The sequence below is a fragment of the Cheilinus undulatus genome, linkage group 6 (assembly GCF_018320785.1).
Source record: "Cheilinus undulatus linkage group 6, ASM1832078v1, whole genome shotgun sequence".
NCBI classification, from domain to species: Eukaryota; Metazoa; Chordata; class Actinopteri; order Labriformes; family Labridae; genus Cheilinus; species Cheilinus undulatus.
In genome coordinates, this window is record NC_054870.1 from 18,160,353 (window position 1) to 18,177,413 (window position 17,061).

The 17,061-nt window shown below is 39.3% G+C and overlaps 1 protein-coding gene across 2 annotated transcripts in view; it reads left to right on the forward strand.

Moving 5' to 3' along the window:
* The window catches only part of LOC121510579 (echinoderm microtubule-associated protein-like 6), a 144,663-nt gene that overhangs the window by 115,399 nt on the left and 12,203 nt on the right, over positions 1-17,061 (forward strand). The window contains exons 29-35 of one of the 2 annotated variants that reach the window (XM_041788659.1): positions 13-139; positions 1,030-1,044; positions 9,169-9,247; positions 9,340-9,469; positions 10,867-10,965; positions 12,715-12,888; positions 16,651-16,859. In XM_041788659.1, coding sequence (XP_041644593.1) covers positions 13-139; positions 1,030-1,044; positions 9,169-9,247; positions 9,340-9,469; positions 10,867-10,965; positions 12,715-12,888; positions 16,651-16,859 — 833 coding nt within the window. The remainder of the gene's footprint in view (positions 1-12; positions 140-1,029; positions 1,045-9,168; positions 9,248-9,339; positions 9,470-10,866; positions 10,966-12,714; positions 12,889-16,650; positions 16,860-17,061) is intronic. The other variant, XM_041788660.1, reaches the window with a different exon arrangement.

Genomic DNA, 17,061 nt, shown 5'->3' on the forward strand with positions numbered 1-17,061 from the left:
GTGTGTCCAAAGGCTACGACAGTGACGTTGCTCGAGAGAAGGCAGTGGAGTACACTACCAAGATGTACACTGTGAGCCTCAGAGAGATGAGAGGAACCAAACCTCACCAGCAGGTGAAGGAGCTGTCAGCTGAGGAGAGGTATGTTCACAAACAACACTCAGACACATGAACAAACACACTGACTGGACCGTCAGGTCAAACGTGATGACTCTTTTTCTAGGTGTTTGTGTTATTCTTTCCTTTTCTTTCTAACTCCTCGTGCATTTTTAAAGGTTGTTAACTCCTTAACGTTGGAAATGTTGATTAGCCTTTGACTTTGACACAACTTGTGATGTAACTGAACTCAAACTTTTATCAAAGTTTTTATGAACATTTCACTGGGTGCTTTTATGTGTGATCAGTGGCATCAGTGTGTGTTTTTGTGTGTTGTGTGTCTTTATATTAGATGAAGTGGACCAGTGTGCGTGTTTGCATTCCTGTGTGTTGAGATAAAAACAGTTTCCTTTGGTGCATGCACAGTTTTCTGCATGGTTATTGTAGCGTGTTGTATTCAACATGGTATGGACTTGTCTCAGGTTGGCGTGTGTTTTCTCTCAGTAACGTCTCAGTGTTACCTCAGTGTCAGTGAGTTTCTGTGTTTAAATCATGTGATAACAAAGGGAACCTTAAAGGTACAAATTTAATGCAGAGTACATTTGTAAAAGTCTTATAGTGGATGTCAAATCCAAAATTAACACTTAAATCGATATTTTCCAAAATTAACCCAATAAAGTCCTTTAAAACTGCGATAGTAAAATATCCCAAGAAACAAAATTAAACATTAAAACTAAAATGTCAAAAGTTATTTGGTTTGTTAAATTCCTGCTCTTCTAAAGGGCCTTAACATGTTTCTGTACACTCAGGGCCCTTTCATGTTTTTGTCCCTTTGCGGTACCCTTAATTCCTGAGTGCTGCTGCTGTTGTTCTCTAGCTTTGTCTATAGAAACTCTTAATATCTGTGTTGTGTTTTAACTTGCATTCCCCTGGAGGCAGGGCATTGTCAAGTAAGTATGAGCTGATATTTATTCATAAACATTTACCAGACAGAGAAACACCAGTTTATTACATTAAGACTGTTAAGAGTTGTATTAATAAAACTTTTTAAAAAAGATAGCAACTGGTTTAAAAATTCAACAAATACTTCTGAAAAGCAGTAAGTTATCAGCACCTCTCTGAGTTTTTCTGTAGAGAAATTTTAGTGGTTATTGTGTTCTTGAAACATACCGAACAGTCCCACCTCTTAAACAGCTTCTGTCTGTTAATTGAAGTAAAACTTCAATTACCAGGATTAAAACAAAAGTTGTAAAATGTATTTTATGTCACACTGAAATTAAGAAACAGAAGAGGTCATGCTAAGCATGTTCCCATTTCTAAATTTGTGTTTAAAGCCTCTCTCTTTAATGTGATATTTCCACAGTGATGTGATTCAGATTGGTTTGGTACAGTATGCATTCATTTGTGTTTCCACTAGGAAAGTCTAAGGTTGGGAAAGGTACCAAAGTAACAGATCCCTAAAGTCCTGCGTTTTCTGACCCTTCTACTGGGATACCAAGCATACTTAACAGTGCATTCAGAAAATACCACCTTCACCTTTACCAATTCTGTGATGTTGCAGTCTGAAGCTACAGTCTAAAAAAATTAGTTTTATTCTCATTTATCTACAAACTCCAAGCAGGCATGAATGTGTTCTGCACCGAGGAGGGCCTCCATCTAGCCACTCTGCCATAAAGCCCAGATTTATGGAAGGCCGCAGTTTGTCCTTCTGGGACTTTGTCCCATCTCCACACAGGATCTCCGGAGCTCAGTCAGAGTTACCATCAGGTTCTTTGTCACCTCTCTATCTAAGGACCTTCTCCCCTGATTGCTAAGTTTGGCCAGGCGATCAGCTCTTGGAAGAGTCCTGGTTGTGCCACTGTGCTCTTGGGAAGTTTCAGTGCAACAGAACTATTTTGTAGCCTTTCCCAGATCTGTGCCTTCCAACCACACTGTCTCTGAGCTCTGCAGGCAGTTTTTTTTTTTTGACCTCGTGATTTATTTTTGCTCTGATATGCATTGTCAGCTGTGAGGTCCTCGATAGAGAGATGTGTGCCTTTTCAAATCATGTCCAATCAATTTAAATTACCACAGATGAACTCCAATCAAGGTGTTAAAACATCTCAGCAAAGATTGAAAGAAATGGTAAGCATCTGAGCTAAATTTCAAGGGTTTTTGCAAAAGGTCTGAATACTTATGTCAATGTGATATTTCTTTTTTATTTTTAACTACAAACAAGACAGGTTAACACCTAGTATATGACTGACTGCAACTATCTGGGGATCCTGTTGAAATGAGTGAACTGTGTGTTCTGGCAGAGTGATTGGTTCACAGGGTTTACAATTCTGCTGTCTTTTATGTCTGTAGGTTGAGAATTGAAGGATCCCAAAAGTTTAAAACATAAAGCCCTGTTGGCAGTAAACTGCTAACCTGACACGCTAGATAGACTATTTCATATATCCACTGTGTGTGTATATTTCACAGTCGTTTTGGAAAGATCCCATAGGAAGCGTTTGGGAAGGACTGGCTTTTTTTTTTTTTTTTAAATACTGAGAGGTAATTGGAGGAACGTTTGGTCTGGTGCATTCATAACTAGAGCAACAAGACAAAATGATGATGTGCGCATGTGCTACTCTGACAGGCTCTCGCTGCCTTAGACTGTTGATGGTGAAGCTTCTCTGTAATAAAATTGATGCCAAGGCCGATCAGGGGACGTGCAAAAACATCTACTCTGCCAAGACAAGCTTTCAGCGTGGCTCTTTCACCTGCTTTAAAAAGAAATGTGGTCCAGTTCCAATTAAACTGCCGCTTTCCTACAGCTACATCCCACTAATAGCTACTGCGGCAGCAGCCCCTGGATACACAGGCAAACCCCAACCATAATGAACAAACTCATGCTGAAACAGACCAGAAGAAGAGCAAAAAAATCTATTTTTGTCATGAAAAGCTTTCAGTGTTGTTCTCTGTCCTTTTTTTTAAAAAAAGAATTGTTGTCCAGTTCAGACAAAACTGCCGCTGTGGCTATGTCCAGGCTAATCACTCCACTAGCAGCAATTGTATACAACCAATCACATTACAGCCAACCCTTTCCCCTTATAACACTCACAAATTCATGCCAAAGCAGGATGACAGAAAAGCGAAAACATTCTTTTTTTCATACAGAAATGTGGTCCAGTTCTAGTAAAACTGATGCTATGCTAAAGCTATATCTGAGCTAATTATCGCACAGAGGCAGCCTTTTCAAATGGCTTTGAATACCACCTTGCTCTCCTCAGTGTTCAGTTCGGCACCATCGTTGTGGATTGGAGCTTTTAAAGATGAATTTGACTGATGACAGACATGGAGTCTAGCAAATCCATCTGCTTTGCAAGGTTAACAGCAACTGTAGCAAGTTTATAATATTTCCTTTCTGTTAATAAACCACAGAAATGTTTAGCTACAAAACACACCTAAATGTCTAAAGTAAAGGTGTAACTTACAGACATTAACAATAATGGCACAGGTGAATCATAATTTTCAAAATCTATTATATTATGCCCTTTTAAGTCCCATACACATACATCCTAAAAAGACGTTTTTTTTTACACTAGAAATAATCCAGTTTACAGTCTGGTTCAAAAAACCAAACGTGTCTCATTAGCTAATGTCTTTATGTCCTCTCACTGTATGGGGGTGAATTTTGTTGCACCACAATCATTTTGATCATATTTCAGTAAAACCTCAATCCGCACTGATTGGCTCATTTGATTGGCAGATAGCTTGACAGGCAGAGGCTACCTTTCTGTCAGCCAGAATGCTAGCTAGTTAGCTGACAGGAAGTCAAGTTAGTGGGCGGGCCATTAGGTTGATCCAAAGTTTGGTTCAGACAGCGATTTCAATATGGAAGCTGACACAGATTGGCTTCAAAAGCTGTTGAGACCACCCTTTGTAAAGAGACAGCTGATGTCACACAGGTTTTATCCATTTCTTTTTACAGTATGGTAAAGCCCCTATGCTCTTCAATACCTGTATGGACCAGTAATGGGGTGGGTAACAGGGGCAGCCAACTGTGGAGTGTCATTTGGCGATTTCCAGGTCACTGATCTGGACTTTGCTGATGATGCTTGCAGAGAATGTAGATAATTGTCTCTTAACTTGCTGAGTGAGGAGGCTGAAGCAATGGGAATGCATGTCTCCTGGGCCAAAACAAAGGTCCAGGCATTTGGGAATGCCTTGGATGCTGCCATCAAATCTTTATGATTGGTGAATACGTGGAAGTTTTAGAGCAGTTCAAATATCTTGGCAGCATAATCCATTGATCCGCTGAGTGTGAGGCCCTGGACTCACGCATGGGGCTATGGGTTCGCTGAGCAAGACAGTGTGGTTTGCATGGTATCTGATCTTGAGGACTAAATTCAGAGTCTTTTGGTCCTTCCTGTCTTATTATACCCTTGTGAGGTCTGGATATTGACTGATGGCCCAAAGCGCTGACTGGGCTCCTTTGTGACAACTTTTCGGAGCATCTTTGGGTATCATTGGCAAGACCAGGTGTCTAATGCTGACGTGCTCAGGAGTGCAAGGATGGGAAGGGTCAGCTGCCTGGTATGGAAACGGCAGCTGCACTTTTACAGGCACCTTGTGTGCTTTCCTGGGCCTGATACAGCTCACCGGCTACTGGTTGCCCAGGTTCCAGTGCACTGGTCCAGATGCCAGGGGGCAACCGTGTGCGTACTGGACGGGACAGCTGGGGGGATTCCTGGAGAGATAGTGCATGGGTCTGGCGCAGACCTGGAGGATGGCCATCAGGAGGCCAGAGCAGTACAGGACCAAGGTTGATGCGGCAAAGTTTTGGCATATGCTCCCATACCTGACTTAACCTAAACCCTCAAACTGCTTTTTTTAAGATAAAGATGTATGTTTATTGATATTTAGTAGGACTATTGATAAGTTAGTGTTCCTGACATTTGAGGTTAAGGTATTTAAATTATCCTTTTTTTCGTTAAAATTGCACTTAGTAACTGTCCTGTACATGTTGAAACTATCTACTACAACTGAAAATGTTCTTATTGCCTTACTTGGTGCTCAGTGACGTATTTGGTGCCTTCTGCCATCACCACAGAGATCTACAGATACTGCCTACTTTCTACATAACTATTAACTTCACAAGTATCAGCCAACACCAGTAGTGTGTTCATGTTATTGTAGTGCTGTTGCCTGAGATCGTGAATAAATATGTCTTTCTTAAAACAAGGCCAATAACATACTAGCTTATGTTGTCACCATTTCCCTCTTTATCTGTCTCTTGTCTTTTACATGGCCATGTATCATTATTCACTACCAGTTACTCATGTAGCTTCTATTAAGTCTACTTTTGATTGTTATGAAGTTATGCTAATAAATCCACCTCAGCATAGGCTGGTTGATGTTGTGGCTGATAAGGGACAGCAGAAAGGGGGGGGTGTCCCTGTCCATAATGTTTAAAGAGCATTTTTTACATTTTAACTCCTGAGATGCTCCTCAACTTAAACTCTTTAGTTACTCTTGAAATGAATGTCATATTTGATGCACACATGTAATAACTGTCTTAAGGCTTGAAGCACAAAGCCCCAGACAACTGCATACCTTTACCTAATGGTAAAACCACCTTTGCCTCTCCATTTTCAGACTACAAAAAAACACCGGATTAATTTGGCTGAAACAATGGCCCAAAATTAAGCTATACTGTATGTTTGAATCTAAAGGTCAAGGTGCTGTGGAAAAACATGACTGGGAAGAGACAAATACTTTTTGAGTTGCTCAAGAAATCATTGTTGCTAGCTGGCTCTGTAGACAAATATGACAAAACTGATTTTAGATTTGCAGGACAACATAAAATCAGTAGCAACAGAAAAGAGACAAAACCTTAATAAGCATAAAATATTCAAATCATCTACTTCTCTGATAATCTTCTTTAAACTAAAGATGTGTGCTACTGAAACATGACCACAGGTTTAGTAGAAGCTGGATGGCCAACAGTGTCATGTGGTTTGTGGTTGAGGCTGTTATTGTGTGCAGGTGAAGTATTTCTGAAAAAAAAAAGTTATTTGATTTACCTAGACAATAATCAATATGTTTTTTTGTTTAGCTCTAGATGAAGGAAATCTAGCTAACTCGAAGCTAACTCACTGACTCTGTGGTAACATTACACCTGATCACATTCCGCAATGCATCATGGGACCTGTGGTCATAAACTGGCTTTAATAAGGCACTTACTTACCCTAGCATGTTAGCCTGAAAGCCTGAATACATCAGCTGTTTGCTAGCATTTTGTGAGCATGTAGCCAATGGCAGTAATATTAGTGTACTTGTTATGAATGTCAGTTTGTGTTATGTTTGTGTGAGTTGAGGGTGTGTAATAGCGTTTGTGTGTTATAGTGTGTGTTTGTGTGTGTGTGGGTTTTCTAAAGCTCTGTACCTTGGTTCTGTCCCTCTGCTGTCCAGGGGATCCAGGTAACACCTGTCCACCTGTCTGTGCAAAGCCTCTTCATTGTGTGCATAGTATGTGTGTGTTTGTATCACACACCTGTTGGCATTACCCGGCACTGTCCATAACCTGCAGGTCATTTTTCAGTCACTCATGAAGCTATACTTTTTGATTCTATCATAGCATGTAAGTGAATCGCACATTCTCGTTCTTTTCTATAAAGGGACGCTCTGTTAGCCCTCTCATAGCATAATCACAGAATGTACATACTCCATTGAAACCATTAACATAGGGTGTCACATACTGGTTTGTCACAACCTTTTTAAAAACCACAGTTTGGCATTTATTTTTTCATTTTAAATTGTACATTTTACTTATTATTGCAAAAATCTTCACATAAAATGGATATCATGTATACTGAAATGATTGCATGAAAGTAATAATGCAGGAGTTTGCGTCTCTTTAAAGGCACACAAAGACAGTCACTGCCTCTGCATTACTAGATTTAAAATGTCCAGTCAGTGCTAAAGTCTGAGATCACTTGGGTTCTGCTTCTAGCCTTTCTTACAATAAATAGGTATATAAAAGAATGCAGCTGTTTTTCAGCTGAGTTTCTTTTTTTTCATTGTTCTAATGTCAGTGTTTGGAAAGGTGTAGCATTGCTGTACACATCATTAACTTATAGGGACAGTGGGGCTCCCCAGTCTCATACACTGATACTTTAGGGGTCACAGCCTGAAAATTGTGGGAACCCCTGTCCTCCTCTTTTGGGTAAGCCAAACAGCATGCTTTGACTTTCCAGGAAGTGGTGGCTAGAAACCTTTATATAGCAGGGGTGGAAAGTAACTAATTACTTTTACTCAAGATAATGTATTTGAGTACCTTTTTTTGTACTTGTAATTTTTAAAGTACTATCTAAAACCAGTACTTTTACTTCTACTTAAGTATATTTTGGGGGAATTATTTTACTTAGTTACATTTTAAAATGCATAAAGTACTGAGTAAAAAATAAACACTAAAGCCAAAATGATGAGGTCTAAGCTTCCTGCCAACAACAATAAAATGGTCACAAGTTTGATCTCCACAACAAATCTACTTAGTATATTTTAACCAAAGCAACTGTACTTTTACTTGAGTACAATTGTCTGGTTCTTTTTCCACCTCTGATAGGCAGATAGATATATAAATGGAATGCAAGTCAAAAACAGCTCAATTTGTGATAAAACTTTAGGCATGAGCAGGAGGAGGCTGGGGTGGAGAGGTTAAGCTTTACCAGCCACTCAGCACTGGTGAAGCAGGGATCTGTGAAAAGGACATCATATTCAAATGGGCTGCTTTGTTGAGAGAAAAGCTGGGAATGGTTGCAAGTTTTGGTAGACTAATTTAATTAGCTGGCAGTCAGCTAAATGCAGCTGGGCATGTGACCTCTGCAATTTAGACATATGCAGGAGTTTGCTTGCAGTTATTAATGGACTTGTTCTTCTCCAGTGCTCCTGGCTGAAATTACTGATTTTTTCTGATTCTATCTATTAAAAACATTAGAGATAATTTATGGCTTTAAACATGGTATAGAGAAGCAACACAAAGTTTTACCTCCTCACCAGTGCTAAATGCAATGTTTAGAATCGGAGCAACAACCATACCATTACCTCTGTAAGTGTGTACCTCCTCTCCTAAATATTCTTTTATACAGTTTGTCTTAAAACATTTTTTCTTTTACCATGACTCCCCACTGACTGCTACATGTCACCACTTGTACTATAAATACCACTACTTCATATTATTATTGGTCATGGAGCTACTAGACAAGGAAATGTTTCTAAGGTTATATCAAATGCTAGTTCAGCCAATAATCTCACGTTGTAGTTTGTTTAAGCATTTATTATGCAACATAATGTGTTTGGTGTCAGGCTCCGACTTATTCACTCCTCACAGATTTTACATACAGAATTTGAAGAGTGATAACAGCTTAAACCCCCAGTCGGAGCCAATAGGTGGATGCTGGGGTGGAGGTGGGTTGAAGGTAAGAGCACAGTGCTGATCCAGGGCAGAGCAGAGGAGGAGACTGGAAATCTTGCAGCTTAAATAGCCCACTGATTTAGGAGGATGTGAGTCATGTGATTTGATTAAGAAGCATGTCAGATGTGAATCATTGCCCTCAAGATTATTGACAGAACTAACTAGCCAGTTTTGTTTCATTTTTCACGCTTTACATTAGATACTCAAGTGCTAAACCAGCGCTAATATGAAAGATTTACACTAGTACTGTCATGTCTTTTCTACCCAGTATTGAACATTTTTATATTATAGTACTCTGACTGCTATTTTTGCAGTACTTCTTAATGAGTGAACTCATTAGCTGAGGTACTCATAGGTGAGGTACAGAGGTCTTATGTCATGCTGTAAAGTGCTAACTCTACCTTGTTAGTAATACAGCCACCATTAACATTACGACCTAAATCCATGCAGTACAAGCAGCAGCACAACCTGCTGCCGTCTCATGTCTGCTCTACCTGTCTGTCTGAACCTGTGCTGTCTATGTCCAACCTTCTGTCTCAGTGACGGTTGTCTGTTTTTGAATTTTTTTTTTTTTTTTTTTTTTTTTTTTTTTTTTTGATGGATTAAATGATTAACACACTGATCGATCCTCCAGACCTCCAGTGAGTCGAGCAGCGCCGCAACCGGAGAAACTCCAGAAGAACAACGTCTCCAAGAAGAAGAGACTGGTAGAAGTATGCCTGTCTCTAACTATCTCTCTATCTGTGAGACTCTGTCCGTCTCTGTTCTGCTGTTTATCCGTCTCCTCTGTCTCCTTGCTGTCTAGGACCTGGTCTTGGATCACGTGTTTGGTTTTCGAGGCTTCGATTGTCGAAACAACCTGCACTACCTCAACGACGGCACTGACATCGTGTACCACACTGCCGCCGCCGCCATTGTCCACAGTCTCAGCAATGGTAACCACGGCAACAAGCGCAGCCTGCAAAGTAGTAAAAAGGGGATAAATAGAAGCCCAACATAAGCCTCTCAGAACTACCTTTATCTTTCTGTTTGAAAGAGCAGTGATGTTTATCTGAAGATATTGTGGCGATGTGCTGGTAACTCTAGTAGTAATGAACCTTCCAGAGTCCTGCCCTTACAGATCATTTTCATTGGTCATTTCTGTCTAGTGGTTATGTTTATTGGCCCCATGTACAAAGTCTTTAGTCCTGGAAACAGCTGGCATCCTTTTTTCATAAAATATGCAGGACCCATAAAAAGTATTTATCCCCTTTGATGTTTTACTCTTCAATTGATTTTATAAGTCAATCCTGGTCAATATAATTTGGATTTTTTTGGCCAAAAAAAAGGGAAAACAGATTTCTACAAAGTTATTGTAGTTAAATAAAAATATGTAAAATAGTGATTACATAGATGTTCTTTGGCTGCAATCACAGCACTGAGTCTGTATGGATGGCTTCAAGACTTGCACATCTGGACAGTGCAATTTTACTCCATTCTTCCTTACAAAACTGCACAAGCTCTGACAGGCTGCACATGGATCTTGTGACCAGCCCTTGGCAAGTTGATTCTGGGCTTTGACTCAGCCCCTCCAGAACATTCACCTTGTTGTCTTTAAACCATTTTGGTCTGCAGAGTCTCTCCCATCTCAGCTGCTGAAGCTTAAAACTACTTCAGAGCAGTCATAGGTGTCATAATGGTCTCTTTTTCACTAGTCTCCTTCTTGCACAGTAACTCAGGTTTTAAGCACGGCCTGATCTAGGCAGATTTATGCATGTGTCATATTCCTTACATATCTTGATGATGGATTTTACTGAACTCTGGGGGATGTTTAGTGTCTTAAAATGTTTTTTTGGATCCATCCCGACTTATACTTTTCAAACACCTTTTCACTGTATTGCATGGAGTGTTCTTTTGTCTATATGATGTAATGGTTGCCAGGAAAACTGATTAACCAGTGACTGGACCTTCCAGACACAGTTGATCCCCATTTCACTAACTGAGACTACTCGCACCAGTCAGCTGGTCCTCAGTTGAGTGAGGTAATTTACTTTAAAGGTAGATTATTATTTATTTATTCACTTATTTCTCTTTACATATTTTATCTAATTGACATTACTTTTTAAAAATCCATTTTCCCTTTATATATCAGTAAAACATCATGCATGCATTGTCAGGAAACAAGGTTTGGGCATCCTAAATCAGAACAGAAGGCTTATCTCTTTTTTTATATTCTTAAATATTCAGAGAATCCTATAATTGAATATTTCCAGCGCAGAACAATATATAAAGTTGTTCATTTAAATATTTTTCAAATAATTGTGATGTGTCTGTGTGTTGTCTTTCACTGCAGGAACACAGAGTTTCTACCTGGAACACACCGATGACATCCTTTCTTTGACTGTCAATCAGCACCCAAAATACAAAAATATCATTGCCACCGGACAGATCGGTACATTAATTGTGGCTGTGCATTTGTTGTTGCATGTCAGTGTGTTTCTCTACTAACTTGTGCGTACTAGGCTAAACAAGTCCTGCTTCTCTCTCCTCTGCTTCATGTTTAACCTGCTTGCTTTTTTTCTACGGAGAGAACAGAAATAACACTCACAAGGAGGAAGCAGATAATAGATTTAAGAATGGCCTAGGCATGAGATTTTGGGGTTAAATATTGAAACATAAATGGGCTAGTTTTACTTTTAATGGGAGTAATAAAGGTGAATATGGACTTTGCTTTATCAACAAAATGAAGAGTCTGCTCTTAACTCATCAACTTGTTGCCTGTGTTGTCACCATTTTGTTTTGTCAACAATTCATATTTTAATGATGAGATTTTTATATTAAGGAACACAAACCCATAATTAATACAAATACAGAAAACTCTGGATAGGGTTTAGCTTTTTTGTATAATTACCTCCGCCAAGGAGCTTATGTGATTGGCAGGGTTTGTTTGTTAGTTAGTTAGTTTGTTAGCAACATAGCTCAAAAGTTATGGACATATTTTGATGAAATTTTCAGGAAATGTCAGAAATGGCATAAGGAAGAACTGATTCGATTTTGGGAGTGATCTGGATTACCGCCTGGATCCAGGAATTTTTTAAAGGATTCTGTACTATTGGGAGATAGGGCTAATGGCGGAGGTCTGCACTCTCCAAGTGCTTTTCTAGTTGAATATGTGACCAAGCCCCTCTATCCAACCACAAACTGTTTTCAAGAGGAGGGTGGACATTAAATCTACAGTCCTATAACTCCTTAAAACTCCACAAACTCTAAAACTCTACGCTGCATGAAGAAGTCTGACCTTGGCTGTCCATTTCAAAATAAGAATCAGATTAATTGGCCAAGTAGGCTTAAGCAACAAGGAATCTTGTTGGCCAGAATGAGCATTGCGGTTAATATCAAAGATATGGGCACCTTCCTGAACAAACTCTAACTATTATTAGCTGATAACTTAGTGTTCACTAACCTCTTGCTCCTCTCCATATACACCTTTATGCCCAAATATGTTTCTCCCAGAAAACAGGATCGTTGAGGTCAGAATGTGAACTTTCAGCATCTTCATAAACAGACTTTGCAAGTCGAAGAAAGACACGTTCTCCGCCCACTTTTAAATGCAGTCTCTGTCCCAAAACCAAGATTTTTGATACAGTCTCTCAGATCTAAAGTCTAAGTCTTTTAGATACTTTTAGATATGTAATCAGTAAAATTCAGCCACAAATATCTCGCTTTTCTATCATGGCTGACATTAGTCTGTCTGAAACAACTCACTTAAGGTTTTTATCTGTTTTGTTGTGTTTTTTATGTGTTTGTTTTGGCTGGCCTCATTTGTCACCATCGCTCTCACAACACCTCAGGTGACGTCAGTGAACTTCCAGGTAAAAACCAGACCGCACCGCCTTTCCCATCCCACCGAGACAAACACCCTGAAACCCAAAGACAATGCACTGAAGTCATCCAACTCAAAGACATAACAAAAGAGGATTAGTCTTTTATTACAAGCAGGAAAAACCTTTATTTTTACCATTTGGTTAAAAAAAAAAAGAACCTTTTTTTTCCTGGTTTTCTGGGTGTTTGTAGGCTGCATTGATCCCTCTAACTGCTCTTTCTTGTTAACACAACATCTGTGACTCAATCCCTTGCCTCTGGGACGTAATAAAGCCTTGATTTACATTCTGTCTTCCCATGTCTCATAATCTCTCTGTAGGTACCACTCCATCCATTCACGTGTGGGATGCGATGAGTAAACAGACTCTGTCCATTCTACGCTGTCCTCACACTAAAGGCGTCAGCTATGTGAACTTCAGCGCCACAGGGAAGCTGCTGCTGTCTGTCGGAGTGGAACCTGAACACACCATCACTGTGTGGCGCTGGCAGGAAGGTCAGACTGACATCTTATAAAATGATACAATCACTGATTACTCCTTGAGAAAGTTCATATTCAGAGAATAAATTGTAGGCCAAACTCAGTCAGAAGTACCATAGACCAGATGATTGTTTGGTTTCAAACCTAGTAGCAGCCTTAGTTGTTGAGAAATGAGGCTAACGTCGATGTGCAAAAAACTGTAGTTCCTTGAATGTCCACTTGAGGCTAGCATGAAGGCCATGGAATCCCCATTCACTCCCATATTATGACGCTCAGTTTTACTACAACTATAAACATATATTCAGTCTGTTGCAATGAACACATTTGGTCTCAATAGTTCATGTCTTTATCAGGACACACTGTCCAGGGATTAAATATTTTTTGAGTTTAAAAGGGTTAAAGCCTAACATATACATCTAATACGTCAAATCCATGCAATAGCTATGTCATAATGATCTAAGCCAGTGATACTCAACCCGCAGCTCTTGAGCTGCGTATGGCTCTTTAGTGACCAGTTGCGGCTCTTTTAAGGCTTACTTAAAAAAAAAGTGTAACTAAAAACCTTTATGAAGGCAAACACTGTCATCAGTAAAGATTCATGGTAGGTCACATCAATAAATCTGTTACCCACACAAAGAAGACAGGCTTTAACATCTAAATTTAAACCTTAATTATTTTAAAATGGTATATTTTTACCATCAGATGTGCTCGACGGAGGAGCATGTATAAGAGAAGAGAGCAGAGGAAGTCCGCGGGCGGTGCGTCTCTTCAGTTTGCTCATTCAATGAGGTCCTCTGTCTTGTGTTCAAACTGAAGCTTTCCATTTCCTCGTTATAACTTTTTCTCCAGCCACTTCCTGCCGATGCTCTCTCACACCCACATCTTATGACAATTATGCCGATGTGCATCATGAATGAGCGTAACACACACTGATCACATGTGGAGATAATGTAATATCTAATATCTAGTGAAAGTTGTCCAAACGTGGGTGTTTTATTTGATCTTTAATGCACTAATGATTATAAATATTGTCTAAAGAATAGAAATATAAAACCAAAGCTTTAATTAAAGAATTAATAATGAGTAGAAAAAAATTAGAAAGCATCTCTTTTATGTTAATAAAGCCACAGAACTACAGTAAATGCCCCAATGTGATATAAACACCCAAATATCCAACCATAATTCATCATTTTCTTTGAAAAGCATCTCAGAGCTAAAACTCAGCATATTCTAATATCTTGTTGATATTGGGCCAAAGACTGGTATCTTCAAAATTACCACTTTACAGGGAATGAAAAAAAAGTGTCTTTTGACATATTTTATTGGTTTAAAACCGGTTTAAACCACTGACAGTTGTAAAAGGTGACTAATAGCACTGATTTATACAAACAAGTTAAGATCATGCAAAACTAAGATAGAAGGTTTCAGCCTGATGTCAGTGATAAATAAAATAAATATATGCTCATTATCAGTGACATATTGGTTCTTCTGACTCTATACAGACATTTGCATCCCATTTAACCTCATAATTATCCACCAATCCACTGTTTTATTTCATTTCAACTACAGATTAACTGATCTATCTATTTTACATTCCCGGTTTGGATTGTGGCTCTCGCCAAAGTGTTTTATAGACAATGTGGCTCTTTGGTAGAATAAGGTTGAGTACCACTAATCTATGCTGTCATGAGCAGTACAAGCCTGTGCAAGGTTGTCATCATAGCCACATTCTCTGCTAAACCTGGGTGTATTTTGTTGGAGCTGGAGTTGATAAGTACTGACTTGCAGTTTATTTGCTGTAATTAATGTTAAGAAGAAAAGAGAGAAGATATTTGAGGAGATGACATGTATGTTTTATATGCATTTTAGTGTTCAGCCTCTGAAAGACATGGATGAGGAAATGCACTTGCAATGTTTTGGATGTTATCAAGTTGATTTTACACATACAATAACAATATGCCTGTGGATATCACGCAGAGACTGGCAGTCACCCAGTGCTAATCACAGGGCTCACGGTCTGAATCATTTCAACACAGTTACATTTTTGAGCTGATGCACATCAGGATACATATTTAGTCTTGTGCATAAATAAACATAGCTTTAAGCCCAAAACACACTGGTGCTGCACTGTCATGTAGTGTTACATGTTGAGCTTAGTTGCTGTCCATAGCATACACTGACAGTAGCGTGTTGATGGTTAAACTCCCTACCAGCCACTGCTGGGCCAGGCACTTGGTACTAGAGCCCAAAATCCACCTGGGGCCCACCCTTGCCTTACTGGGTAAGTTAATTTAAAAAAAACAGTTTACCGCTAAATATCTGTCTTCTGTGCTCTCAAGCAGAGCTGCTATGGCAACTAAGACTGACAAAACAGCTGTTCGCTCAGGACAACACTTTGCCAACCGTGGCTGACTGTGCCCGGAATACAGTATTGGCATAAAGTGCTCTGTTCAAGTGCGTTTGACCGCTAGTGTGTTTTTGGCCTCAAAGGCTTTCCTCAGCTCTACCTCCTTTCTAGTTACTAGTGTGGTACTTAAGACCACACTATCCGAGATCCGAGCGCACCAAGACTTTTGGGGGTCAAGATACAGACCGATACAAGCCGAGACCGAGACAAGATCAAGACCATAAAAATCAATTTTACAAAATCATGATAAGGTTGAAATTACACATGAATTGAAGCTGTTTGCTGTTTTAGCAAGTGCTTCTCCTTAATATCACATAATGAAGTCAAAGAATAGCAGATCAGTGGTGATCTCGACCGGTCTTGATGGAAAATCTTGAGTCCATCCAGTCCGAGACAGAGACAAGACCAAGTAAAAATGCTCTTGAGTCCGGCACAAGACCAAGAAATTCAAAATGTGGTCTTGAAACCAAGGCCATTCTCGACTACTACAACACTACTAGTTACCAAGTTGGTTAAAAGTTCGTTTAACATAGCATCCCTGAGACCAAATGCATATTTCATACAAAAAAACTGAAATCCATCCCTGGCCTCTTTTGACAGTATTATGCACCTAATGGAAATTTACAAGAAGAACAAAACATGAAACAAAAAGAAAAAGGAACTTTGGCCAAAGACGCCCTTGTGTGTGCTGTGATGTATACTGATTTAAGTCTAAATAAGAGCTGAGTTTTAAGCTGGCTGTAGCAGGGCAATTTCTTCTCACTTACATAAAGTAGCTTATTAATAGGGCATATAGCAAGAAGGAATTGTAAAGTGCTTTACATGGAAGTCCAAAGCATCATGTCCAAGGATAGAAGCACATTACAAAATGTCATTCAAAAAATACTTTTTAAAAAATCAATAAAAAGCCACTTTAAGATATGACTGCCGGTTAGTTGATTTACTTTGCTGTGTACATTTATATTTATATAAAAAGTTTGCTTTTTTTATGGCGCTTCAGACTCTCATTGGTTCACAGTGCTCATCCCAGCAACACTTACACAGTGACCTAACAGCAAGAGATGGTTTACTGAGATCCCAAATTTAGTTCAGTTACTTTCAACCCAGATTGCTGCTTCCTGTTTCTTGAAAGAGTGTTGCTTTTGGTTGTTTATGCTGGAAAACTAGGAGAGTGGATGTTTGCTCTTTTCCACAAGTACTCATATCTGCCACAACTTATGTACTAAAAACATGGTTTTATTATTGTAGGCTTCTGATATTAAAAGCAAAAAGAGGTTATTGAAGCCTGTAATGAAGCCTATAATGATAATAGAATAGCAGTTTCATTATCTGAGAGGTGATTTAAAATAACAGCTGTGTCTCTATCGCAGGATCGAAGGTATGCAGTAAAGCCGGACATCCAGATCGTATTTTTGTGGTGGAGTTTCGTCCAGACTCAGACTCCCAGTTCGTCTCAGTGGGGATCAAACATGTAAAGTTCTGGACACTGGCAGGTGGCGCTCTGATGTACAAGAAGGGCGTGGTCGGGACCTTGGAGGGCGGTAGGATGCAGACGATGCTGTCTGTCGCCTTTGGTGCTGTGAGTCTACTTTTTGACTGATAATCTGATACCTGCAAAACAGCTGAAACCACGGACCAAAAGTATTTATTTACTGTTCATTCAAGTTATAACAATGGTTAATGCCTCTGAGCCATTTTAAAAAATGTTCAATATAAGTTAAAAGCATATCTTAAATGTGATTAAAAAGTGAGTCAGTCTTTGCATTGAGTAACCTTTTCAA